Below are 26184 nucleotides of genomic sequence, written 5' to 3'. Positions count from 1 at the left end.
TTTTTAATGTTTTTAACCACGGAGATTTCTTCTGCATCATCAGTCTCTCATTGTTAAACTCTCCCAGAAACTGAAGACAGTTGTGCCATTTCCGCGCTTCTTCTTCTTCTATTGAGTAGACGGCAGACTACACATGTCCAAGGGTAATACTGTCCTCCTCAGGCCATTGGCATCAAGTCAAAGCCTTAAAGTCTGGTACTTTGCGCATGGTCATTTTTTACGAACAGCAGAATCACAAGACAAAGCGTGCCAATGTTTATACTTTTCACTGTGACTGCCAAATAGATGAAAAAGTAGATGTTAAAAAACAACTTATAGTTTTGTCATTGGGCTGGTAGAAAGCTATGAGTTTCTGTCCCTTTGTCTGACCTTAGAGACTTATTTTAAAAGGAAACATTACAATCCTTTAAAGCAAGTATTTTCACCTCTGTTCCCCCCTCTGTACTTAGCTTTTTTGTTGTCATGTCAGTAATTGTCCAGTTGATGGCTCCCTTGGATCACAAGCCTGTCTCATGAGTCCAAGTGAATATATTCTTAATAAACAGCTTTGAAGAATTTGTGACCAACTTTGTTTAATTCGGAACATCATCATCATGAGTCAAACTCACTCTTGGATCTACAAAATATTGAACAAAAACAAACATCACTGAATCATAAGGTATTTGCTCCAACTCTTAGTCCAGAAACACATGAGTGAACTAGATCAGCTGCTCCTCCAGTTCAGCTGTGGATTTATATCATTATTTATATTTGTAAAGTGGATATGCAGTTTTTCAGTACTAATATAAGCATTTTATATCATTGCTTTATTGACAGATGTTTGGTGTTCAAGGTCAGGCATCAGTTTGAAAAAAAAAACAAACAAACACACTGAGTTGAACTTGAACTTCCTACTGACAAAAACTAAAATTGGTGCAAAAATAACCAGAAACATATAAGAAGCATCCTGGAGGTGCTGCAGACAAGATAGGACCAATAACATGTCAACAGGAAATCCTTTTTACTAATTTGTTTATTTCTTTTTAGATTTTTACTCTCCATTTTAAGCCATGATGTTTGCTGATACTGTGTTCCTACTGTTTGTTCTCATTAATAGTTCTGTTTTTAACATTCTGTGCTGAAGCTGGAGGAAATGTTTCTACAGTGTCAGATGATACAGCTCCAAACTAAATAAGTGACTAACTAACGATGCTTTAATACACTTTACTATAAATTATGATATAGTGCACTTTCTTAAAATTTCTTATTGCTCTGTAATTAATTGTTTTCTTTATAAATGTACAAATGAGAATAAAATCTGTGTGATAAAGGAAGGTCTGTAGACTTCTCTGTTAAGATCAGTGAAGAGAAACAACAACATACAAATACCTAAGAAAAATATTCAGTAAACATTTAGAAGATAGAGAAGTTTATGTTGTCATGTGGAGAAATTTTTCAAATAAAAATATCCATAAGCATTGATAGTCTCCATGGCTGAACAGACACAGGAAAGAGCTCCACCTATAAAACGTAAAAACATCAAGACAACATGTTGAAGATGTCGAGGTACTGCCCATAATGTTTGACTGACATCTGATTTATGTGCAGCACATAAATACCACAATAATGATGGAGAGAAACTAAAAGGGAACTAAAATACAGATTTAAACTTACAACAATATGAAAGACTTCAGTCTATTTCACTTTAATCAACTCAGCAGTGGCTCCATAATCATAGTAAAGCCTCAGTCCAGCATAGAGCGGCTGAGTGAATGTGGTCTGGACTCTGTGGAGGAGAGTCATGGTTTCAGAGACGCTGTAGAAGGACAAAATACCTGCTCTGTGATCCAGGTACACTCCTACTCTGGAGGAACGAGGACCTGAGACAGGAGTTTCAATGTTGTTGTACCAAAATGTAAAACTTTTGTTGTTACAATTTAATGACCAAGATTTGTCATTATGTCCAAATAAACATTCATCACCTCCTTTTCTGCTGATATTCTTGTATGCGACTGCTACATCAACTCCTGCCGCTCTCCTCTCCACCTCCCAGTAACAACGTCCAGTCAGACTCTCTCTACTCAGGACCTGAAACCCCCATCCATCAAATTTGTCTGGATGATCAGAATAAGACTGGTGTTGATTCATAAATGTTGCTTTTCTGTTCCCCTCTGATAATAACAGCCATGTGTTTGCTGTGTTTGGATCCAGTGTGATTTCACATGAATATTTTAAGAATCCAGCTCTGGTCTTTGGCTCTGGTTGTGACAGTGAAACATCCACTTCAGTGACTGTCAGTGAGATGTTTGTCCGTTCCTCTCTCAGAATGTCCTGTAGTTTATCTCTGACCTCTGACACAGCTGCTGTCACATCCTCAAAGTAGCTCAGAGGACGGATATTGATGCTGGATGAGTCTGTAGACTCACTGAGTGCTGACAGTGAGGGGTAGTTGTGTAGAAACTGGATGTGATCCTCTGTGTGTGAGAGCTGCTTCAGCTCAGCATCTTTCCTCTTCAGCTCAGTGATCTCCTGCTCCAGCTTCTCCTGAAGCTCTTTGACTCGACTCACTTCAGTTTCCTGCTGGGATCTGATCTGCTGCTTCACATCAGAGCTTCTTTTCTGGATGAGATGGATCAGCTCAGTGAAGATCTTCTCACTGTGCTCCACTGTTTGATCAGCAGACTGATTGATGGCCTCCACCTCCTGTTGAAGCAGCTTCACATCTTTCTCTCTGTCCTGGATTCTCTGCTGGATGTTTTGTCGACTCACCTCCAGCTCTCTCTGCCTCTCAGTCCTTTCTGCTGCAGCTGAGACTGTGTCGTGGCCTTTATGTTCATCCACAGGGCAGAGATAACAGATACTCTGCTGATTAGTACGGCAGAACATCTTCATCACCTCATCATGACGAGAGCAGATGTTCTCCTGGAGCTTCTTGGAGGGCTCCACCAGCTTGTGTTTCTTGAATGTAGGTGAATCATAATGAGTCTGAAGGTGTTTCTCACAGTAAGATGCCAGACAGACTAAACAGGACTTGAAGGCTTTCATTTTTCTTCCAGTGCAGAAATCACAGGCCACATCTTCAGGTCCAACATAGCAGTGATCAGCAGGAGCAGCTTGGAGTCCAGTCTTCTTCAGCTCCTCCACTAAAACTGCTAACATGGTGTTTTTCACCAGGACAGGCCTCGCTGTGAAAGTCTGTCTGCACTGAGGGCAGCTGTAGATTTTCTTCTTTTCCTCTTCATCCCAGAAGCTTTCAATACACTTCATGCAGTAGCTGTGTCCACAGGGAAGAGCCACCGGATTCTTCAGTAGATCCAAACAGATCGAACAAGAGAAGGTTTCTCGGTCCAGCTGAACACTTTTCTGCGCCATTTCACCCAACAGTGTCAGTGACTGTGTGAGTTTCACTTCCTCAGAACTGAAACTGCTCTGATCTAAACAACATAGGTTTCTGTAGCGAATGGGATCTGTCAGCTCTTATACGTCACCACATGTTGGTTGCACCCATCTTCAAACTGCAGATCAGAAGGGGAGGGAACAAGGGAACATGTGGACAGAGAGGAGGTGCTGAGTTAGAGAGCAGGAAGAGGGAGGGTTATCAGACACTAATTCAATCCTGGAACATGTGAGCCTGTGAGTTTTTCATTTAAAAATAGCACTGCTCAGCCTTTAAAGTTGTTAAATAACCTTAACATTTAAAAGACAATCTTTTTATGTAAATTAGTTTAAATTATCATTTTAGTCATTACAGGATATCAAATACTGCAGCTGAACTAAGAAATTGTTGTAGAAAAAAGCAATAAAAGGTCGTTCCCCCTCTGTCCCCTCCTGGTCACCTGTGCCTCAATTTTATGAGATGAGATGGATCAGCTCAGTGAAGATCTTCTCACTGTGCTCACTGTTTTATCAGCAGACTGATTTTATTCCACAACCTAGACATCCACATTACTCACACTCTCATAACACATACATATAGGGCCTTGGGATCGGGCATGTTATACGGTGTCCAGAGGACAGTCTTTGTATTCAACCTCACCTCTGGCGCCGGTGCCCACCTCTCAGTTTTAAATGCATGTAGACATTGAGGGTTCTCAGGAGGGGCCGTGCTGTACAGTACATGTACAGTGTCCATTTGTGTCTGTATCCAGGTTGGATGAGCGCCGAGTATTTGTATATGTGTGCATGAGGGTGGGAATGCATGTTTAGGTCTGTGTGCGCCTATTCGTCTGTGTCTATATGTCAGCTCGGGTCTTACACTCCACCCCCTTGGAACATCTCAGGCCCTCCAAGGTATGGAGGCTTATTTCCCCTCACCACACTCCCTGCTGGTGGCTGATGCCCTCAGACATCGGTGCGTTCTTGGTGTCCAGGGCTGGACGCTCAGGTCTGTACCAGCTCACTCCCCGGTACGGCTGCTTGGTGGGGCCTGGTGCCTGTGGCTCGGTCGGGCCCCTTGCGGGGGCTCGATTCACTCTGGCACAGCTGACTGCCGGCAGAGCCCGCGTGTACGTCACTGCCGCCCCCTCTGGCTTCTGCTCTGTGGCTGTTGGGTGACCCCTCATCTGGGGTTCTCCTCAGCTCTTCCCAGGAAGGTGGCACAGTTGCCCCTCCGGTGGTCCTCTTTGGGCGCTCGCACTCTGGGGGCCTCTGGATGTCTGGGGCCTGGATCTCCTCCATGCCTGCTTCATGCCCTGGGGGACGGGGCTGTGGCTCCCCACACCAGCAGATCGTTACATGGAGAAGCCTTTTGAATAGACGAGCACTCATCCACACAGGTGTTCACACACACAAGCTACACCTTTCTTGGCTGCTACCTCAAACCACATTATGCGATGTCAATCTTGCGTGCTGCACAATCACATTCAGTATTTAATATTTACTGTTATTTACACTTAGCTAGATTATTGCAATGGTGTTGTGTTATTATGTTGCTCTCTTTTTTGCTTGTTTTCTCTTATTTTCTTCTCTCAACAGGTGACCTGGGAGATATTTTTTAAGTGCCCTTTCTCACTGTCCCTCTTCCCCTTTTCTTCCTTCCTTCCTTCCTTCCTTCCTATCCCCCAGTCATGTCTGTCCTATCTGTAACAACTGAAAATAAATTAAAATAAATAAATAATAACAAAGGTTGATCAAATGGACCAATATGGCAAGGCCGTGATGGTCCATTTGGTAAATTAAGTTAGTTGGGCATCTTTTTTGGCCTTCAGACAATAATTCTGATGGCTAAAAAACGAAACGGGACAACAACAAGAAAAGAAAGAAAGAAAAAAGTAATAAAAATGTATCTAAAACATATTTTAAGATGAATCTTTTTATGACTGAGTAAAAAAAAATGCTAAAATTCGAGTGCAGTGTTGAGTAAAATGGTTTTATTAAAATTTAATTGACCCTTTGAAATTATTTGTTGGAAGTCTTAAATCCCACTGAACAGGGGAAGAGAAAGAGACAGAGACACAAAGATAGCAACACAGAGGTAAATAAACATGGAGACAAGACACTGAGAATAAGACAGAAGGGGAAATGCCCAAAGTCTCATATCTCTGACAAGTTAAGTCACTTTTATTCATAAAAAAACCCAGAACTTAAATATAATTATAAACCACACATAAACATAATCATAGAACAATTAAAAGTATAACATACCAAAAACACATCAAATGGAGAGTGAAGCAAATATTATTAATAACAACAAATGCACATATTAATAATATAAACCAAAATCCTTCAATAAAAAGGCTACAAACAGAAACAACAATTTGAAACAGCAATAAGAAAACAGTGAAAGTGACTACAGATATAGACCTTCCTAGGGAGGCCTGAAGTGCAAACATACCCTCTACACTCCCTTCATAAAACAGGGGACCATGATTACCACCATAGTTGGCCGGTCTGAAGGCACTGACCTCAACTTCCATACAATGTTTGAGCAGGACAACCAGGACAGACCCACAACATACAGAGCCTTAAGTGACCGCAGGCAAATCTCATCCACCCCACCACCACAGTGATGGGCAAGTCTCCCTGCCCACTGTACAAAATGTGCTTCACAGACGTTGTTTCATGTTGTAAAGATTGTGCCTTAAAAAAATAGCCACAAGAAGTTTTAAAGAAATCTTTATTTCACTTTTAAGACACATAACCAACACCAACATACGAATCAACAGGATGAGCACATGCTGAAATTCAGTCTTCATGAAAATCAAGATTAAATCACAAAATGTTTGGTCTCATGTGTGTTTCTTTCCAGCTTTGACTCTGTGGAGTAAAACCTCTCCACTAAACAAAAAAATAAAACATCTCAGCAACTTTTTTGTCACCTCCACAGCTCAACACGATACAAATATCACATCAAATGAATGTAAATACGTGTTTCATCTTCATTACAGGTTTTAATGGAATATGCAACAAACAGAATTAGGGCTGTGACATATCATATGATCTGCAATAATACTGGTATAAATGTTTACAAAAAAGTGTGTTTAGAGGAACATCATGTGTTTGCATTCACCCCAATGAGTCAACCCCAGTCATGTCTCACAGCCAGAGCCATATGTCGGGCTCCAGTCACAGTTTGGTAGCTGAATGTTCGCAAAATATGCAAGAAAACTTTTCCCACTGAAAGTGAAAAAAGCAAACCTGTTACAACACTTTAAGCAAAAACACACTTGAGTACAACCGGGCTGTGAAGGCACGTGAGCAGGAGATACTAGCAGCAGTGATGTGCGACCCAAAGGTAAACAAATGATTCAACCATGCATCACTGGAGCACTCGCGAGCAGAGATGGGCAGTAACGCGTTACTTGTAACGCGTTACTGTAATCTGATTACTTTTTTCAAGTAACGAGTAAAGTAAGGGATTACTATTGCAAAATCGGTAATTAGATTACCGTTACTTTCCCGTAGGAACGCTGCGTTACTGCGTTACTAAAACCGTGATTTTTTTTGCGAGAATGTCTCATGACAGTGACGTAAGCAAGTGCGACGTTGGTGACAGCAGCTGTGTGCAGATCAACAATGGATAATATATCGAGTGCGGGAGAGAGTATGAGCGTGCAGCGTTTAAAGTGTGGAAGTACTGACCTTACTTTGAGTTTGATTCCATAAAAAGTGACAAAAACATTAGCGTCCATCGTGCGTGGGAAGAAAACTTCTTTTTACAGCGAAAAAAACCCCTAAACTTCCGAGCAAGCACCGAGTAGCTACGACGTGATGGGAAACTCACAGAGACACTCGCGCGGATTCTTCAACTGACCGCAGCACACCTACACCAGGGTAACCCTCCGCCTACCCTGCTCCTGCTTTACAGGTGAAAATAGAGCAAAAGGACCGCTGAGTCTTTGACTTTATTTATTTTCTGCTGTGTTTTACTTGCATCTGTTTGAAAGAGTGAGTGAAAACACAAAAAATATTTTATTTTATGTGCTGGAATGTGTAGAAAATAGGTTTAAATGTTAAACTAATTTATTCAAGTCAGAGAATGTTGCATATAATTAAATGTTTTGCTTGATGCATAAAGTTAAAAGATTAAAACTGATAAAACAAGTTAAAAAAGACTTTTCCATTTGATTACATTTTGTATGATGGATTATGTAGAAAAAGTAGAATTGGGCTGAAAGATCTATCACTTTATCACCTCTTCAGGTTGTAAATCGTGTTTTTAAAAAGTAACTAAGTAACTAAGTAACTAAGTAATTAATTACTTTTGAAAATAAGTAATCAGTAAAGTAACGGGATTACTTTTTTGGGGGAGTAATCAGTAATTAGTTACTGATTACTTTTTTCAAGTAACTTGACCAACACTGCTCGCGAGTTACATTTCATATAACAGCAAGAGCAGTCAGTGGATGGAAATTACTGATGTGCTACACGGTGGAAAAGCAGGAGGTTAAAAAGCTCGACCCAAGATGAAACAAACCAGGTAGAATTTCTTTTCCTTATATGCAGAGGTGGAAAGAGTACTAAAATATTTTACTCAAGTAAAAGTACTATTACTTTGCTGAAATTTTACTCAAGTACAAGTAAAATTACCTGTCTAAAAATGTACTCAAGTAAAAGTAAAAAGTAGCTCATTTAAAATGTACTCAGAGTAAAAGTTACATAGTTACTTTTCTGTCAGCAGGAGGACAGCCGCTTCTGAGTAGTGCAAAAAAGGACAGTGGGATATAAATCTCAAAGTAGTTCTTTTTTAGTGAAAAGAAAAACTTTACAAATTAAAGTGCAGTGGCAGTTAAACTGCAAGTCTATACATGAAAATGGATAATGGTCACCAAACCAATCAACCAAACCAAACCGTCAGGTATCACAGTGTTTTCAATACAAAACCATATCATTCTTTCACATGAGAATGTGTTCTAAACTGTCAAATAAGAGAACAAGTACTGAACTGAACGGCAGCTGCTTTAAAAATGTTTTTGAATTTTTTAAACTTGGCCCTGCCCTACTGTACCTCTAGATTAAAGTTCCTTTGTATCCATCCTAGAGTGTTACTCTCTGAACTTCCTGTTAATTTTGAGGAGCAGTTGATTTTCAGAGTTAGTAGAGTTCATCCTTGCTCACTTTGCAGTGAACAGTAGTCCAGCACAGCTAAAGAGACGCTCGAAGGCAGCTGAGGCAGGCAGGCCAGTGTTAAGTTTGAGAGAAAGTTTTTTGATGTCCCTAATAAGACATCAATGCATTACATAGCTACCGCTGGTAAATTATACCAATATACCTCGTGGGGTTTTTTTTATTGGACAGTAACAGGCTAGTTAACGGGAGGTTGCAAGTGCTAATTAACAAGTAACAGAAGTCAGCTGTCTTTGACTAATCTAAGGTAAGTGAGCGCTCTGTTATTCTTTTGCCTGCAGTGTGAACATATGTGGGTTAAGTAAGAAAGTAGCCGCTTCTGTCTTTAATTTAACTCTTTTTTTAAATAAATTCTTATTATTAACAAACAGGAAAAACGTAGGTAAACACATTTTCTTTTGGCAATTTACCAACCCAGTAAAAAAAATGTAAGTTGCGTGGACAACAACGTGCCCGATTACAGCAAGTTGCTAGTACCAACCAACGTTATCTGTGTTCTTCACAGATGTCTTAACTTAATGTGATTAATTTGAACACAGCCTTTTTGCTACCATAACGGTACGAGTTGTATTTAACTTACCTCCACATGCTTGCGCAGGTTTGATGTGGAATTTTTAAAAGCTGCTAACTCGGTCTCTCTGGGCAAACACAGCTTACACTGCATAATAAAGCTGTTGCCTTTCTTGCACTTGAAGCCGAAATGGTCCCTTAAATACGGCCAGGGGTTCACATCCGTTTCTTCGAGTTCAGGGTCAGCAGAATTCGACGGGGCTTCTTTTTTCACTGGATCCATAACACCGATGTCAGACTCCATCTTTAACGTGACCTTAGCGCCAATTTGTTCTACTACCCATCATTCCCTGCAGTATTTCCGAAGTGCAATGGTTTTTTTTAATTTACTCAGTAACGGGTGTGATTGAAAACGTAGCGAACTACAATACTTTTTAAAAAATATACTTAAGTAAAAGTAAAATTACAGACTTGAAAAATGACTTTAAAAAGTACAAATACACAAAAAAACTACTCAATTACAGTAACGCAAGTAAATGTAATTCGTTACTTTCCACCTCTGCTTATATGACAGAATTGTGCAGGCTCCGCATTACAAGGTTATTTTGGATATTAAGCGTGTAAGCACTTGTAATACACTTTTCTTAAAACTTCCAGGAAAAACACCCCTGAGGATACTTATGTGCTCATATTTCATGTATGCCGTGTCACTAACATTGCACTATAATGTTGTTCATAGAGTATTTAAAGGTAGAATGGGAGGCAGAGCCTTCAGCTTTTAAGATTAGACTTAAAACTCTCCTTGTTGCAGATGGGGGTCCCTCCCTGAGCCTGGTTCTGCTGGAGGTTTCTTCCTGTTAAAAAGGAGTTTTTCCTTCCCACTGTCGCCAAAACGCTTGCTAATAGGGGGTCATATGACTGTTTGGGTTTTCTCTGTTTTCATTGTATTATTGTTGGGTCTTTACCTTACAATATCAAGCACCTTGAGGTGGCCACATTTTCACACTTTGAATTAGCTAAGCTGTCATCAGTGACAGCAGCTCACTGGAAGAGAAAGATGGAAAATCCATCATTTACTTACACATATAAATGCTGCTGCCTGCCGAGCTGATAAAATGTACATTATTTTTTTTAAATGTAAGTTTCTTGAAATATTATTTTGAGGCTATATCTCCCACCCCTACATACAATAAACAATACAGAGTTTTTTAAGGAAGGAGGTCATCTGATCTGCTCTGATCTGGCTTCTCAGTGGACTGCTTCATCTGACAGTTCTCCCACTTTTAACTAGTGTGAATCCTCATGTGTCTTTGTAACTGTATCCTCTGAATGAAGCTTTTCACCTGTGTGGATTCTCATGTGAGTTTTCAAGTTTATCATCAGGCTGAATCTTTTTCCGCAGGTGCTGCAAGAATGTGGCTTCTCACCTGTGTGAACCCTCATATGTCTCGTTAGTTTGGATCTGTACTCAAAGGTTTTTCCACAAATCTCACATTTCACAAACTTTTTACTTGTGTCAGTTTTACGCTGACTCTCTGACACAGGAAAGTTGTCTTGCTGATCTCTGCTCTCTGGTTCAGGAGAGCTGGAAGAAAGGAGATGTTCACTGTCCAGCTCTGGCTCACTTTCCTCATAAGTAGGAGCCACCATGAAGATAATAATGCCTTCAGTCTCCTGCTTCACTACAAGCTGATCTACGTCCTGACTGGTGCAAGGTTCCTCCTCTTCCTCTTTTATGTGTGGAAGCTCCGGATCCTCCTGGTCGAGGCTGAAGTTTCTCTCCTGGTCCCCAAAAACCAGTTCCTCCTCACATTCATGCTGTTGTGGGAAAGCTGAGGTGACAAATGGACAAAATTACTTGTCTTAGATAAATATAGAAGTATAACAAGAATGACTACTCGGCAGTGGTGTCTACAGCTGTCCATTTCCAACTCTACAACAGAGTTTAATCAAAATATCATCCGAAATATCATCATATCATTTACCCAGACCTGGAAACTGTTAAAATAAGATTTCATGCACTCACTTCTAACACGTTAGTAAATTTCTATGCACCAATCACAGTTTGTCCACCAATTACTGTTGGAAAGATGTTTATGTAAATGATAAGACAAACATCAGACAGAAGGGGAAATTTAAAAGTAGGATTAAAATATGGGGATAAAAAGCAGCGAAGCTCTCAGAAAACCTCGACTAACAATCAGCTGAGTTTATTTAAACACTGGCCTTGAAGAACTCTGATGTGTTTCCAAAATATCTTTATTGAATGAATTAAAGTCATATTAATTTTTAGGTAAGACCATTACGGTTTTACATACCCCTGCTGTGTAAGTTCATTTCAGGTTTCCAGATGTTATCCAGCTGTCTGAGCTGCTCTTCTTCAGTCCAGATGAGGCCTTCATCCTCCTGTTTGAGTACAATCTTTTCTACGTCATCGCTGATGCAGAGTTCCTCCTCTTCCTCTTTGATCTGTGGAGGATCTGGGCCCTCCTGGTCCAGACTGGAGTTCCTCTCCTGGTTGGAGACCTGCTGGTCATACAGGCCCTCCTCTTCCTCACACTTCATGTTAGGGGGAGATCTTGAGGAACAAAGGGTCACTGAGGAAAAAGGTTAATAATGTGATGACAGGAAAACACATCTGAGCAAATATAGTCCACTCTGAGCATGTCCTCATATGTGAGTGAAATTTAAACTGTACAAATGTGAAAAATGAAAGTGTAAGTTACTCTCGAGCTCTGATACTCTTATTAGGAAAGTTCAGAGTACAAATCATTCAGGTAGCTGCTGCCAGCTTCACGCTGCAAGTAAATGTTTGTCATTGTTGTAGATTAAACTGAAAATCTCACAGTGCCATAGCAGATAAGTACCAGTCAGGTTTCACAGCCAGTCATTGCACAGAATCAACCCAACTAAAGTCATCAGTGATCTGAAGATTATTAGGGACTCAGAGTTTCAGTCTTAGTTCTATTTGATCTCATTGCTGCCTTTGATACTGTTGATCATGACATTTTAAATCAAAGGTTTCATCATTTAGTTGGTTTAACTGGACAGTTCTCAATTGGCTCTCGACCTTTGACCCAGTTAAACCTCTCAGGTCATCAGGTTCAGATCTGTTAACTGTTCCCAAAATCAGATGTAAGTGTGCTAAGAGTGTGTTCAGTTACTGTGCTCCTGTTCTTTGGAGCATGCAGCCATAGTTTGCCTGCTGTGGCTGCATTCAAAACTAACAACTATGTTTCCATGCTTTGTGAATAACACTGACATCTGTGAGATTTGAGCTGATTTAGTTCGAGTTAAGACTGTTTATTAGAACATTACAAAGTTATTTTAAAAACTTCATCATTTTCTTGAACCCAAATATAATTCAGTTGAAAAATATACATTTTAACATGAGGTGAGGATGGTGGGGGAGGCACGATGGTCTTGTAGGGTTAGACCCTGATTAAGGGGTATTTTTGAAAGTAAAGCCCATCTCTCAAAGTCCCTGCCGGCCTGCCTCCACCTCGGGAAGCCTGTGGGTGCAGACGGACGTGAGGAGCACCACAGGCGGCAGAGGACTGTCTGTAGCCCCGGAGTGAGGGTCAGAGAGCCGAAGCAGACAGCGAACTGTGGCACAGTGCAGAAAACAGAAGCTTTCCCTCCCTGCCTCCTTTATCTTAATCTTCTAAATAAATCTTCTATAAAGGCACTTTCTCTCGGTCTCAAGGTTTGTTTAATGCTAAAAGTTCACCGTAAAAAAGAGACGCACTTGTGTGATTAGCCGCTCCCTGATTTCAGTATGTTAGCCTACAAGCTGAGCTCTGATCAGGTCCTACATGAGTTGTATTCTTGTGTTAGTCCACTGAGACCATCGCAGTTTTACCTGTTATGCGTAACTTTATCTCGGGTTTCCGGCTGATATCCAGCAGTCTCTGCTGAAGGTTGATCTCATACTGGACGATCAGACGTTCTGTTAACCTCAGAGCAGATTTCTTCTGCAGCAGTCAGCCGGTCTCTCCACTATTGCTTCTAAACGAACAATAAAAAAAATGTAATTATAGAAAAACACTTCTGAGAAGATAAAGTTTTAGTTAAAGTCTGTAATGAGGGCATGTTGCTCACATTTGCAGGTGAAATTAAAAGTGTGTAAAAATGAAGTTATTTGTGCACTCTGATGCAAATGAGAACTTGAGTTCTGACATTTTTCAGCAACATTAAGAGTAAAAAAAACCTTTCAAACAAAAAAGAACTCACTTATTACTGACTGACTGATGATCTATTTTGGAGTTGATCTCGAAACTGATCTACATCTTGATATTTTTCAAAATAATCTTCACTATTGGGGGTGGCTGTAGCTCAGGCGGTAGAGCAGATCATCTACTGATCGGTTCGATTCCCGGCTTCACCTAGTCTGCATTTCAAATATCCTTGGGCAAGATACTAACTCCAAGTTGCCTCAAGTTGCTCTTTGATCTGTGGAATGTGTGTCTGAATGTTGGTAGAAAGCACTAAGAAAAATGTGCTTGTGCGAATGGGAGTGAGTGGGTGAATGCACAAGTTTTGTAAAGCGCTTTGAGTGCTCAAGATTGAGTAGAAAAGCGCTATATAAGAACCAGTCCATTTAAAACTCCCTGTCATGTTTTCACGAATACACATTAAATAGATCTGACTGATACAAACTGTAGGTTTAATATTAATGTTAACACTTCAGAAAAGCGATTACAGTTTTACCGCTGGTCTGTAAATCTTTCTCAGGTTTCCAGATGTTACGCAGCTGTCTGAGCCGCTCTTCCCCGCTCCAGACGACGATGCCTTCATCCTCGTGTTTCACTACAAGCTGTTCTCCCTCTTGACTGATGCAGAGTTCCTCCTGTTCCTCTTTGATCTGTGGGGGATCTGTGTCCTCCTGGTCCAGATTGAAGTTCCTCTCCTGCTTCCAGACCTGCTGGCCAGCCAGATCTTCCTCCTCCTTACACTTCATGTTGATGTGGGACTTGAGGAACAAAGTAAAAAGAAAAAGATTAGACAGGTAAAGGTGCAGCCTCAGTCAGCAGGGCTGTACACTGTGAGCATGTTGCTCACATATGTGAGAGAGGTTTGTACAAATGTTTCAGAAGCACCATGTGACTCCCTCTCTTTGTTGGAAAGTCTTATTAATTCACTTTATAACTATTACTTTGAAGATAAATTTCTACCATCACAAAAATATTATGACCTCTTTAAAAACAAACAACGGCAACTACATGACTTAAATTCCATGTTTAGATGAAGGTAATGGTCAATGCCTTTTGACAGGGGAAAAACCTCCACACAGAAGAATCTTACTTGGCTGAATCATAAATTATTCACCATGATTAAAACTGCAGATGAGCAATAATCTGCATTTTATTTTAGCCAAAGAGGAATGTTTCTGTTTGTCTGTGATCTGACTTTTTCTGCTGGCTCCAAATTTCATTTTATCCTGTGTAAGTTTGTTTCTCTTCCTGTTAACTAGCAAAGTCAAAATCACCTTGATTCATTTAACTTGAATTCAATTATAAATGTAATCATTTTATTGAACAATTAATTTCATTTCAATGAAAAACAATTACTTAAAAGAAAGAGATTAAGTTGGAGAGAGACATGTGGCCATCTTTTAGTGAGTTAGACCCTGATTAAGGGGTATTTTTAAAAGTAAAGCCCATCTCTCAAAGTCCCTGCCGGCCTGCCTCCACCTCGGGAAGTCTGTGGGTGCAGACGGAGGTGAGGAGCACCACAGGCGGCAGAGAACTGTCTGTAGCCCCGGAGTGAGGCGTCGTGAACCGAAGCAGACAGCGAACTGTGGCACAGTGCAGAAAACCGAAGCTTTCCCTCCCTGTTTGGTTTTGATGTGTCTCATGAAAGTCTATTGTTAAAAGTTGACCTTTAAAAAAAACGGACGCACTTGTTTGATTAGCTGCTCTCTGATTTTAGCCTGTTAGCTTACAGACTGAGCTCAGATCGTTCCTGTGTTAGTTCATTGAGAACATCACAGTTTTACATACCTGCTACGCAGGGACGTGCAGAGAGGTTTAAATGGGCGGGTGCTCAAAGTTAAAAAAGGGGCAGATAGAACAGGCTGAATAACGACAACTCACATTCATGATGAATCTAATATGGAATTGCATCGTTCTATATGACTGTCATCAGGTGTGGACAATGCAAAGCAAATGTGGCCTTTGTTTTACCTGATGGCGTACAATGTTGCTGTTGAGGGATTACTGCTGTTCCTGCTGCTGATAGTGCTGGAGGGCAGGGCTGTGTTGTTTTGAGACTGTACATATTAAAAAAGCCATAGGTAGCTGATTAAACAAGTGCTTTGAGATAAAAAATAAAATGTAAAAAGATTGGTGACAGCGCTTGGAACCATAAGGCAACAGATTTAAAAAACTGGGAAATAAACTGAAACCAGGATATTAGTAGTACAAAAGACAGGGGTCATGGTAGTGTGAGAATGTATTAAAAAAATCTATACATACAGTGTTGGTGTCCTGTTAGCACCTTTTAAACATCACAGCATCAACTTTACATGGGAGGGATTAGATTGTAGAACTGTAAAATCTTCTTTCTTTCTTTCTTTCTTTCTTTCTTTCAAATATTAAAATACAACAGTAAAAAAATAAACCAATAGGAGGATGAATCAAACATTGTGTTAATCAGAAAACAAAAACAACACAGGGTATGTTTTGGAAAGAGCAGGAAGGAATAAGATGCTCTTCATGTCCTGTCCCAAATTATAACAATAACTTTCTGTTTGCCATGTCCCGAAAAATGTCAATGACCTCACTGTGGCTGACTGGAACATCCTTTTCAACTGCCAATAAAAGAAGGTCTGACAACCTCTCCTCTGAGCAAAGGTTACGAAGTTTGTTTTTAACTAGTTTTAGTTTTGAGAAAGAACGCTCAACAGTTGCTGTGGACACTGGGAGTGTTCCATATGTCTTCAGCAGCTCAGTCATGTTGGGGAAGATCAGGTGTGCATTGTTTTCTTTGACCACTGAAAGAATGGATGCCACACTGACTGGTGGGGGGCACGAGTATGAAGCATGAAAGACCTTAAGTTCTGTCTGTAATTTGTCTTCCTCCTCAATGTCATAGAACTGGCAGAGTTTCTTCACAGCTTGGTGTGCCTCTGTTGAGATTATTTTCCAGTTCTCTGGGACTGTCAGGGTATGTAAGGCATTCAAGATTTCCCATGTGGAATTATCTCCTCCTTTAAAGCGTCTCAGAAGCTCCTGTGTCATTGTGTCAACAAAAACATAGAACACTTTAACACGGTAGTATTCTTGGGGAGTTGTGAAAGCATGGTCATCAGCAGTAGCTGTTGTGGCAGCAAACTTAAACTTTGCTGGCAATTTCCTCCTCCGAGCTTGTCCAGGGACCTCAGATGGGGGGTCCAGGCCCACTGATGCAGCCTTCTCTCTAGCCTGTTCATAAATTTTCTCAAACTCTTCCTCTGTTCTGATGTGGTCCAGGCTCTGCAAAACACCATCAACAATCTTGTATGCTGCAGCCAGGTCAATATCTGTCTTCTGCAATGCATCAGATGCAGTAGCAGTCACTTGGAAGATGGGACAGGTGATCTCCAGACACAGGATGAATTCAAAATTGATGCTTTTGAGAAGGATCTTTGCATCACCTGCTGAAGAGTCTGGAGGATCTTGCTGTAGTATTTCCTCCAGAAACTGCATGACAGCTGGGAGGATCTTCCTCATTGTCTTGAGGGCAGCTTCTCTGCAGGCCCACCTAGTGTCTGACAGCTTCTGCAGCTCCAGTGGGCACTGCTCGGGGTACAACTTCTCCTGCATTTTAATAAATGCAGAGTGTCGTTTAGATGAATTTGCCACAAAAGTGTAAAGCTTTTCGATTAGGTTGAAAAAGCTGACAAAACACATGTTTGACTTTGCGCTCTCTACTAAAACCAGATTAAGGCAGTGTGCCTGACAGTGGACATATAAGGCCTTTGGATTTTTTTTTGTATTCTTGACTGAAGTCCTTTAAAGCGCCCGCTCATGTTTGCAGCCCCATCATAACCTTGAACCCGGATGTTGTCAATCTTCAGATTATTTTCTTTCAGTAGAGCGATTAGTAGCTTTTCAAGAGCATCTCCAGTTGTTGACTCCACATTACACACCTGAAGGAAGCGCTCCTTGATTTCCATGTTGTGCACATATCTGACAACAAAGGAAACCTGCTCTGTGTGCGACACATCTGTGGTTTCATCCATCATGACACAAAAGGTTTCACATTCTTGAATTTCTGCTTGGATGACACGTCTTACTGATGTGGCCAAAGCTTTAATTATGTCGTTCTGACTTCTGTTTGAGAGGAGCAAGACGAGAGGTCTTTTTCCAGGTCCCTGTCGCTCTTTTATGGCATCAATGTGTAATTTAATTACACTGTCATACTTGCTGAACAACTCAACTAACTCCAAGAAATTTCCTCGATTTTGGCTTGACAAGGTCTCATCATCTCCCCTGAAAGGCATACCCTGTCTTGCCAAGTAAAGAGTGATGTCTATGAAACGAGACAAAATTTCTCTGTTTCTCTCTCTTTCTTTATCTTTTGCAGCTTGTGACACTTGGTCAGCTACTTCAAAAGCTGCCTCCAAGGTTTTTTTTTTAAATGAGTTCCACCTCACCATACCACACATGTGAGACTCTGATGCACTGTGCTCTTTAATCCTTTCTAAAGCCCTTCTCCACCGACTGAACCCTTCCGTTTTCCAGGTTTTGCGACTTGTGTACTTTTCATCATTTAAGAAAAGACGGCAGCTGAAACAAAACATGGCATCAGCACTTGGAGAATACTCTAGCCATGGATTTTTCTCATACCACTTCTTTTGAAATGATCGTCCCTCTTCATTCTTTGGATATGATGACAGTACTGGTTGGCAGGGTCCAATATTATCACACATTTGAATAAAGGCCTCATCATACTGTATGTGGAATTGTAGGACATGGGCAGGATCAGTTGGGTGTGCAAGTCCAAGTAGGTTTGAGAATGTCCTCTCTATGGCTTCACTAGCTTCACTCTCCTCCTCTCTGGCCTCTGACTCACTCTCTGACTTTCTCACTCCAGGCTCTTTCTCCTGGCTTGTCCTTTCCTCTACATTATCTCTAGGCTCTGCCTGTGACTCAGTCTTTGCCTCACTTCCTCCTTCCATCTCCTCATCTGAACTATCACCCTCCACTTGCTGTTTATCTGAGAACAACAATCTATTATTTAATTATCTACACTTAACAACTTTTGCACCTAGTCCGTGATAAAGTAATGATAGAAAATGTTATAGAACCAAAACATTGCAACTGCTTTAATTACTGTTTTTATCCTTGAATACCTCTACAATGCAACAACTGGTACATGTGTTATTGTTACCTGTGCTCTTTTTAATCCAGCTGGTGAGGGATCCACTGCCTTTAGCAGCCTCACACAGCTCCTTTTGTAGCTGTTTCTTCCTCCTCTCCTTACGAGGCATTTCTGGAATATTTGTTATATTATTAGTAATAATTTTTAAAAATCTATACACATAAAACACACACATGCTGTGCTTATTAAATGTTCAAACTGTAGAGATACAATAATTTTACTACTCTAAAATCAGCATTTTATCTCATTTGAAATATAAACCTAATATCATCTGTTACTTAATATATTTTCTTCAAAAACAAGTGTGTGTGTGTGTGTGTGTGTGGGGGGGGGGGGGGGGGTGAATATCATAAATATAATAATCCATAATTATGTGGATATCCATATTACATCGTTTTTAGTGAAATAAAAACCCTCCAGAAAAGAAGGGAAAAGTCCTGTAACTTACTTTAAAACAAAACATGTTCCCTAAGACTGTGGACAGAGCTACAGACCCCCTTGTAACACCCTTACCCAGTTAGCTAGCAGTTAATGACCACCACTACTTATGCAGTTAATAAAAGGACATGTAATGTTTGTCGCGCTGTTGCACAAACAGCAGGCTCATTTATTTCAATTTATTTGTTGCTATAGACTATAATGTGAGCTGTACACCCTACTTACTGTTTTGTTGCAGTCAGCACCTTCCAATTAATTTGCCTCCTCCAGCTCCGCACCACCTAGCTTGCAGAAAATGCGCGTGCACTTTGCGAGCTCGTACCTGGCTCTTAACGAGCGCGCTCTGTTCTCAAGGGCAACCATTGGTTAATGGTAGTCATGTGACTGATGCAAGCCAGATCCTTTTATTTAGCAAAATTGAGATTAATAGTTACATTTTATTGTTGAGGGGCAAAGGCAGGACTCCATACGCAGATACACATTTAAAAAAAAAAAAAAAAAACACAAGAAAGGGGCACTTGAGGCATCCTGGAGGAAAGGGGCGGGTGCTCAAGCACCCTCCGCCCCCTCCCCCCTCTGCACGTCCCTGCTGCTGCGTGACTTCATCTCGGGTCTCCGGCTGATATACAGCAGTCTGAGCCAGTGGCTCAGACTATTACTTTGAAGATAAATTTCTACCATCACAAAAATATTATGACCTCTTTAAAAACAAACAACGGCAACTACATGACTTAAATTCCATGTTTAGATGAAGGTAATGGTCAATGCCTTTTGACAGGGGAAAAACCTCCACACAGAAGAATCTTACTTGGCTGAATCATAAATTATTCACCATGATTAAAACTGCAGATGAGCAATAATCTGCATTTTATTTTAGCCAAAGAGGAATGTTTCTGTTTGTCTGTGATCTGACTTTTTCTGCTGGGTCCAAATTTCATTTTATCCTGTGTAAGTTTGTTTCTCTTCCTGTTAACTAGCAAAGTCAAAATCACCTTGATTCATTTAACTTGAATTCAATTATAAATGTAATCATTTTATTGAACAATTCATTTCATTTCAATGAAAAACAATTACTTAAAAGAAAGAGATTAAGTTGGAGAGAGACATGTGGCCATCTTTTAGTGAGTTAGACCCTGATTAAGGGCTATTTTTAAAAGTAAAGCCCATCTCTCAAAGTCCCTGCCGGCCTGCCTCCACCTCGGGAAGTCTGTGGGTGCAGACGGAGGTGAGGAGCACCACAGGCGGCAGAGAACTGTCTGTAGCCCCGGAGTGAGGCGTCGTGAACCGAAGCAGACAGCGAACTGTGGCACAGTGCAGAAAACCGAAGCTTTCCCTTCCTGTTTGGTTTTGATGTGTCTCATGAAAGTCTATTGTTAAAAGTTGACCTTTAAAAAAAACGGACGCACTTGTTTGATTAGCTGCTCTCTGATTTTAGCCTGTTAGCTTACAGACTGAGCTCAGATCGTTCCTGTGTTAGTTCATTGAGAACATCACAGTTTTACATACCTGCTGCGTGACTTCATCTCGGGTCTCCGGCTGATATACAGCAGTCTGAGCCAGTGGCGGATCTCATCATCCTGGACGACTGTTTTTAATGTTTTTAACCACGGAGATTTCTTCTGCATCATCAGTCTCTCATTGTTAAACTCTCCCAGAAACTGAAGACAGTTGTGCCATTTCCGCGCTTCTTCTTCTTCTATTGAGTAGACGGCAGACTACACATGTCCAAGGGTAATACTGTCCTCCTCAGGCCATTGGCATCAAGTCAAAGCCTTAAAGTCTGGTACTTTGCGCATGGTCATTTTTTACGAACAGCAGAATCACAAGACAAAGCGTGCCAATGTTTATACTTTTCACTGTGACTGCCAAATAGATGAAAAAGTAGATGTTAAAAAACAACTTATAGTTTTGTCATTGGGCTGGTAGAAAGCTATGAGTTTCTGTCCCTTTGTCTGACCTTAGAGACTTATTTTAAAAGGAAACATTACAATCCTTTAAAGCAAGTATTTTCACCTCTGTCCCCCCCTCTGTACTTAGCTTTTTTGTTGTCATGTCAGTAATTGTCCAGTTGATGGCTCCCTTGGATCACAAGCCTGTCTCATGAGTCCAAGTGAATATATTCTTAATAAACAGCTTTGAAGAATTTGTGACCAACTTTGTTTAATTCGGAACATCATCATCATGAGTCAAACTCACTCTTGGATCTACAAAATATTGAACAAAAACAAACATCACTGAATCATAAGGTATTTGCTCCAACTCTTAGTCCAGAAACACATGAGTGAACTAGATCAGCTGCTCCTCCAGTTCAGCTGTGGATTTATATCATTATTTATATTTGTAAAGTGGATATGCAGTTTTTCAGTACTAATATAAGCATTTTATATCATTGCTTTATTGACAGATGTTTGGTGTTCAAGGTCAGGTATCAGTTTGAAAAAAACAAACAAACACACTGAGTTGAACTTGAACTTCCTACTGACAAAAACTAAAATTGGTGCAAAAATAACCAGAAACATATAAGAAGCATCCTGGAGGTGCTGCAGACAAGATAGGACCAATAACATGTCAACAGGAAATCCTTTTTACTAATTTGTTTATTTCTTTTTAGATTTTTACTCTCCATTTTAAGCCATGATGTTTGCTGATACTGTGTTCCTACTGTTTGTTCTCATTAATAGTTCTGTTTTTAACATTCTGTGCTGAAGCTGGAGGAAATGTTTCTACAGTGTCAGATGATACAGCTCCAAACTAAATAAGTGACTAACTAACGATGCTTTAATACACTTTACTATAAATTATGATATAGTGCACTTTCTTAAAATTTCTTATTGCTCTGTAATTAATTGTTTTCTTTATAAATGTACAAATGAGAATAAAATCTGTGTGATAAAGGAAGGTCTGTAGACTTCTCTGTTAAGATCAGTGAAGAGAAACAACAACATACAAATACCTAAGAAAAATATTCAGTAAACATTTAGAAGATAGAGAAGTTTATGTTGTCATGTGGAGAAATTTTTCAAATAAAAATATCCATAAGCATTGATAGTCTCCATGGCTGAACAGACACAGGAAAGAGCTCCACCTATAAAACGTAAAAACATCAAGACAACATGTTGAAGATGTCGAGGTACTGCCCATAATGTTTGACTGACATCTGATTTATGTGCAGCACATAAATACCACAATAATGATGGAGAGAAACTAAAAGGGAACTAAAATACAGATTTAAACTTACAACAATATGAAAGACTTCAGTCTATTTCACTTTAATCAACTCAGCCGCTCCATAAGAGTAAACCAACAGTCCAGCATAGAGCGGCTGAGTGAATGTGGTCTGGACTCTGTGGAGGAGAGTCATGGTTTCAGAGACGCTGTAGAAGGACAAAATACCTGCTCTGTGATCCAGGTACACTCCTACTCTGGAGGAACGAGGACCTGAGACAGGAGTTTCAATGTTGTTGTACGAAAATGTAAAACTGTTTTTGTTACAATATAATGACCAAGATTTGTCATTATATCCAAATCCACATTCATTACCCCTTCCTTTTCTGCTGATATTCTTGTATGCGACTGCTACATAAACTCCCCCTCTCCACTCCACCTCCCAGTAACAACGTCCAGTCAGACTCTCTCTACTCAGGACCTGCTGCCATCCAGTGAATCGGTCTGGATGATCAGAATAAGACTGTTGTTGATTCATACATGTTGCTTTTCTGTTCCCCTCTGATAATAACAGATGTTTGTTTGCTGTGTTTGGATCCAGTGTGATTTCACATGAATATTTTAAGAATCCAGCTCTGGTCTTTGGCTCTGGTTGTGACAGTGAAACATCCACTTCAGTGACTGTCAGTGAGATGTTTGTCCGTTCCTCTCTCAGAATGTCCTGTAGTTTATCTCTGACCTCTGACACAGCTGCTGTCACATCCTCAAAGTAGCTCAGAGGACGGATATTGATGCTGGATGAGTCTGTAGACTCACTGAGTGCTGACAGTGAGGGGTAGTTGTGTAGAAACTGGATGTGATCCTCTGTGTGTGAGAGCTGCTTCAGCTCAGCATCTTTCCTCTTCAGCTCAGTGATCTCCTGCTCCAGCTTCTCCTCAAGCTCTTTGACTCGACTCACTTCAGTTTCCTGCTGGGATCTGATCTGCTGCTTCACATCAGAGCTTCTTTTCTGGATGAGATGGATCAGCTCAGTGAAGATCTTCTCACTGTGCTCCACTGTTTGATCAGCAGACTGATTGATGGCCTCCACCTCCTGTTGAAGCAGCTTCACATCTTTCTCTCTGTCCTGGATTCTCTGCTGGATGTTTTGTCGACTCACCTCCAGCTCTCTCTGCCTCTCAGTCCTTTCTGCTGCAGCTGAGACTGTGTCGTGGCCTTTATGTTCATCCACAGAGCAGAGATAACAGATACTCTGCTGATCAGTACGGCAGAACATCTTCATCACCTCATCATGACGAGAGCAGATGTTCTCCTGGAGCTTCTTGGAGGGCTCCACCAGCTTGTGTTTCTTTAATGGAGCCACATCATAATGAGGCTGAAGGTGTTTCTCACAGTAAGATGCCAGACAGACTAAACAGGACTTGAAGGCTTTCATTTTTCTTCCAGTGCAGACATCACAGGCCACATCTTCAGGTCCAGCATAGCAGTGATCAGCAGGAGCAGCTTGGAGTCCAGTCTTCTTCAGCTCCTCCACTAAAACTGCTAACATGGTGTTTTTCACCAGGACAGGCCTCGCTGTGAAGGTCTGTCTGCACTGAGGGCAGCTGTAGATTTTCTTCTTTTCCTCTTCATCCCAGAAGCTTTCAATACACTTCATGCAGTAGCTGTGTCCACAGGGAATAGCCACCGGATCCTTCAGTAGATCCAAACAGATCGAACAAGAGAAGGTTTCTCGGTCCAGCTGAACACTTTTCTGCGCCATTTCACCCAACAGTGTCAGTGACTGTGTGAGTTTCACTTCCTCAGAACTGAAACTGCTCTGATCTAAACAACATAGGTTTCTGTAGCGAATGGGATCTGTCAGCTCTTATACGTCACCACATGTTGGTTGCACCCATCTTCAAACTGCAGATCAGAAGGGGAGGGAACAAGGGAACATGTGGACAGAGAGGAGGTGCTGAGTTAGAGAGCAGGAAGAGGGAGGGTTATCAGACACTAATTCAATCCTGGAACATGTGAGCCTGTGAGTTTTTCATTTAAAAATAGCACTGCTCAGCCTTTAAAGTTGTTAAATAACCTTAACATTTAAAAGACAATCTTTTTATGTAAATTTGTTTAAATTATCATTTTAGTCATTACAGGATATCAAATACTGCAGCTGAACTAAGAAATTGTTGTAGAAAAAAGCAATAAAAGGTCGTTCCCCCTCTGTCCCCTCCTGGTCACCTGTGCCTCAATTTTATGAGATGAGATGGATCAGCTCAGTGAAGATCTTCTCACTGTGCTCACTGTTTTATCAGCAGACTGATTTTATTCCACAACCTAGACATCCACATTACTCACACTCTCATAACACATACATATAGGGCCTTGGGATCGGGCATGTTATACGGTGTCCAGAGGACGGTCTTTGTATTCAACCTCACCTCTGGCGCCGGTGCCTATGGAGCGCCAGGACTGCCATAATGAATTAATTAAATACACCATTAAATAATGAATTAAATGTGGCAATAATTAATTAAAATTGGAATTAATTAATTAAATAAATAGTTATGACACATGTAATTAATTAATTATTGACACGTTTAATTAATTATTTATGTATTTCACATTTTAATTAATTATTCCATCCATCCATCCATCCATTCGCTTCCGCTTATCCTTTTCAGGGTCGCGGGGGGCGCTGGAGCCTATCCCAGCTGTCATAGGGCGAGAGGCGGGGTACACCCTGGACAGGTCGCCAGTCTGTCGCAGGGCCAACACACATTTAATTAATTAATTATTGACACATTTAATTAATTATTTAATGATATATGTAGTTATTTCATTTTGGCAGTCCTGGCGCCTGGCTCTCATCTTGAAATAATTTTATCTGTCAGCCTCACCCATCAAACTCAGGGGGCGGGGTTAACGCTGATCAAGTCAAAACCATTGCTTAGGCCTGGTGGCCATTGTTTCTAGCACACAACAACCGGCATGTGGAAGCTAACAGAACTGAACTTTGAAAAACCCTGTTTGTGTGTCACCAAATACCGTTTTAATATTTTTTTAGCCGAGAATGTAGTGGTTTAATCTTCATGTGTCTGGTCGGTTTGTCAAGATACAGCCTCTTTGCAAAAGTGCTTCGATGATTTCGGAGACGTCTGCCCAGTCTCACGGCAAAGCGTGGGATAGACCCGCTCGCCTCGCAAGCAATCCCACCGACAAAGCGCAGGCCCCGGTACACAGCTGTAGTAACCCCCGCTGACTTCTTTTACTGAGGTTATATTTATCGGTGTTTTATTTCCTGATGTTCTTATGTGTCCTACGTGTTTCAGTCGCCAATTCTGAATTATAACTAACATTAAAAACATGTTTAAGGAGGAGAGAGAGCAAATAAATCTGTTTAACATCTGATCTTTGGGTTTTTGTTCAGTAATCAGCGTGACCTGTGTATAAACGCATAAAAGAGATAACGTTGGTGTTTCTGTCATGTAGTAACTGCTGGCTTTAACTGTACAAAGGTTGTTCGACACTATGAAACACATACAGACTTCATGATGTTCGGCTAATATTTTTATTGTGAATATTAATCATGAGGGTAAACGGCCCTGTACACCACGGAGCGAGGTCAGCATATCCACGATATGCAGAGTTTCCCAGCTGACTAACTGCCAACTATTCCAGAGACGTGAAAATATACAGCATAAAGAAAAGTGTAAGAGACCCAGCAGCAGATTAGAATAACAGTTATACATTTAATAAATCACCAAATGAATCCAAGAAACGAGCAAACCTGTTCCGACAATTTGAGTTTGTGTTCCCTCAGCTGCAGACTCGCTGCTGTTTAAATGTTTGAAAAGGAAGATTAGATATAAACAAACGTCAAACGTAGACTCATTCTGCCTTCACATTTGATATGAGGCCACACAGTAAAAAACTGTCAATTTTACACTTAGAGAGTTGATTTTAACTCTGTTTCAGATAACATTTGGTCCCACTCAAAATTAGGGTAAAATTTACTCTATGGCCAGTGTTAACTTTTTAGTGTTAATTCTACTCAGTTTAGTGTCAAAATTAACAACAAAATGTGTAAAAATATTTAACACTGAGGGTTATTCACACTGTTTAGAGTAATATGATTTCACTTTATAGAGTTATTTTTAGTCCAAGTTCACTCTA

At 40.6% G+C, this 26184-nt stretch overlaps 4 protein-coding genes across 6 annotated transcripts; all 4 read right to left on the bottom strand.

Moving 5' to 3' along the window:
• Positions 1-1674: 1674 nt before the first annotated feature.
• LOC147307725 (tripartite motif-containing protein 16-like) lies at positions 1675-3351 on the bottom strand. 2 transcript variants are annotated; one of them, XM_086272986.1, is made up of 2 exons: positions 3011-3351; positions 1675-2839 (listed from the first exon to the last, which is right to left on the bottom strand). In XM_086272986.1, the coding sequence occupies exons 1-2, from the start codon at positions 3349-3351 to the stop codon at positions 1675-1677; spliced, it is 1506 nt and encodes a 501-aa protein (XP_086129112.1). The 2 variants fall into 2 exon arrangements, with proteins under 2 accessions (XP_086129112.1, XP_086129111.1); XM_086272985.1 differs by having other exon boundaries at positions 1675-3351.
• A 6507-nt stretch (positions 3352-9858) lies between these two features.
• Positions 9859-11688, bottom strand: LOC147307724 (uncharacterized). The gene is made up of 2 exons (XM_086273172.1): positions 11373-11688; positions 9859-10886 (listed from the first exon to the last, which is right to left on the bottom strand). Exons 1-2 carry the CDS (start codon positions 11617-11619, stop codon positions 10342-10344), a joined length of 792 nt encoding a protein of 263 aa, XP_086129298.1. The 5' UTR covers positions 11620-11688; the 3' UTR covers positions 9859-10341.
• A 3266-nt stretch (positions 11689-14954) lies between these two features.
• LOC147307723 (zinc finger MYM-type protein 1-like) lies at positions 14955-19441 on the bottom strand. 2 transcript variants are annotated; one of them, XM_086273104.1, is made up of 3 exons: positions 19084-19440; positions 18430-18531; positions 14955-16853 (listed from the first exon to the last, which is right to left on the bottom strand). In XM_086273104.1, the coding sequence occupies exon 3, from the start codon at positions 16764-16766 to the stop codon at positions 15786-15788; it is 981 nt and encodes a 326-aa protein (XP_086129230.1). In that variant the 5' UTR covers positions 16767-16853; positions 18430-18531; positions 19084-19440; the 3' UTR covers positions 14955-15785. The 2 variants fall into 2 exon arrangements, with proteins under 2 accessions (XP_086129230.1, XP_086129229.1); XM_086273103.1 differs by having other exon boundaries at positions 14955-18531; positions 19084-19441.
• A 2676-nt stretch (positions 19442-22117) lies between these two features.
• On the bottom strand, positions 22118-23800 carry LOC147307722 (tripartite motif-containing protein 16-like). Its single transcript, XM_086273119.1, has one exon. The coding sequence runs from the start codon at positions 23783-23785 to the stop codon at positions 22118-22120; it is 1668 nt and encodes a 555-aa protein (XP_086129245.1). The 5' UTR covers positions 23786-23800.
• Between the last annotated feature and the right edge of the window lie 2384 nt (positions 23801-26184).

This window comes from Aulonocara sp. 'chitande type north' Nkhata Bay, linkage group LG18 (assembly GCF_057382095.1).
Source record: "Aulonocara sp. 'chitande type north' Nkhata Bay isolate Kocher_YH1m ecotype deep benthic linkage group LG18, A_spYH_male_GT1.1, whole genome shotgun sequence".
NCBI classification, from domain to species: Eukaryota; Metazoa; Chordata; class Actinopteri; order Cichliformes; family Cichlidae; genus Aulonocara; species Aulonocara sp. 'chitande type north' Nkhata Bay.
The sequence above is the reverse complement of the archived record's forward strand: the minus strand, read 5'-3'. Positions and strand labels throughout refer to the sequence as shown.

What these genes read in the sequence shown, in the direction of transcription:
- LOC147307725 (XM_086272985.1), bottom strand. Translation starts at nt 3,351, where the DNA reads ATGGCGCAGAAAAGTGTTCAGCTGGACCGAGAAACCTTCTCTTGTTCG.
- LOC147307724 (XM_086273172.1), bottom strand. Translation starts at nt 11,619, where the DNA reads ATGAAGTGTGAGGAAGAGGAGGGCCTGTATGACCAGCAGGTCTCCAAC. An exon ending in AATGAACTTACACAGCAGGG is followed by an intron (nt 10,887 to 11,372) that starts GTATGTAAAACC and finishes TTGTCACCTCAG; the next exon opens with CTTTCCCACAACAGCATGAA.
- LOC147307723 (XM_086273103.1), bottom strand. Translation starts at nt 16,946, where the DNA reads ATGTGTTTTGTCAGCTTTTTCAACCTAATCGAAAAGCTTTACACTTTT.
- LOC147307722 (XM_086273119.1), bottom strand. Translation starts at nt 23,785, where the DNA reads ATGGCGCAGAAAAGTGTTCAGCTGGACCGAGAAACCTTCTCTTGTTCG.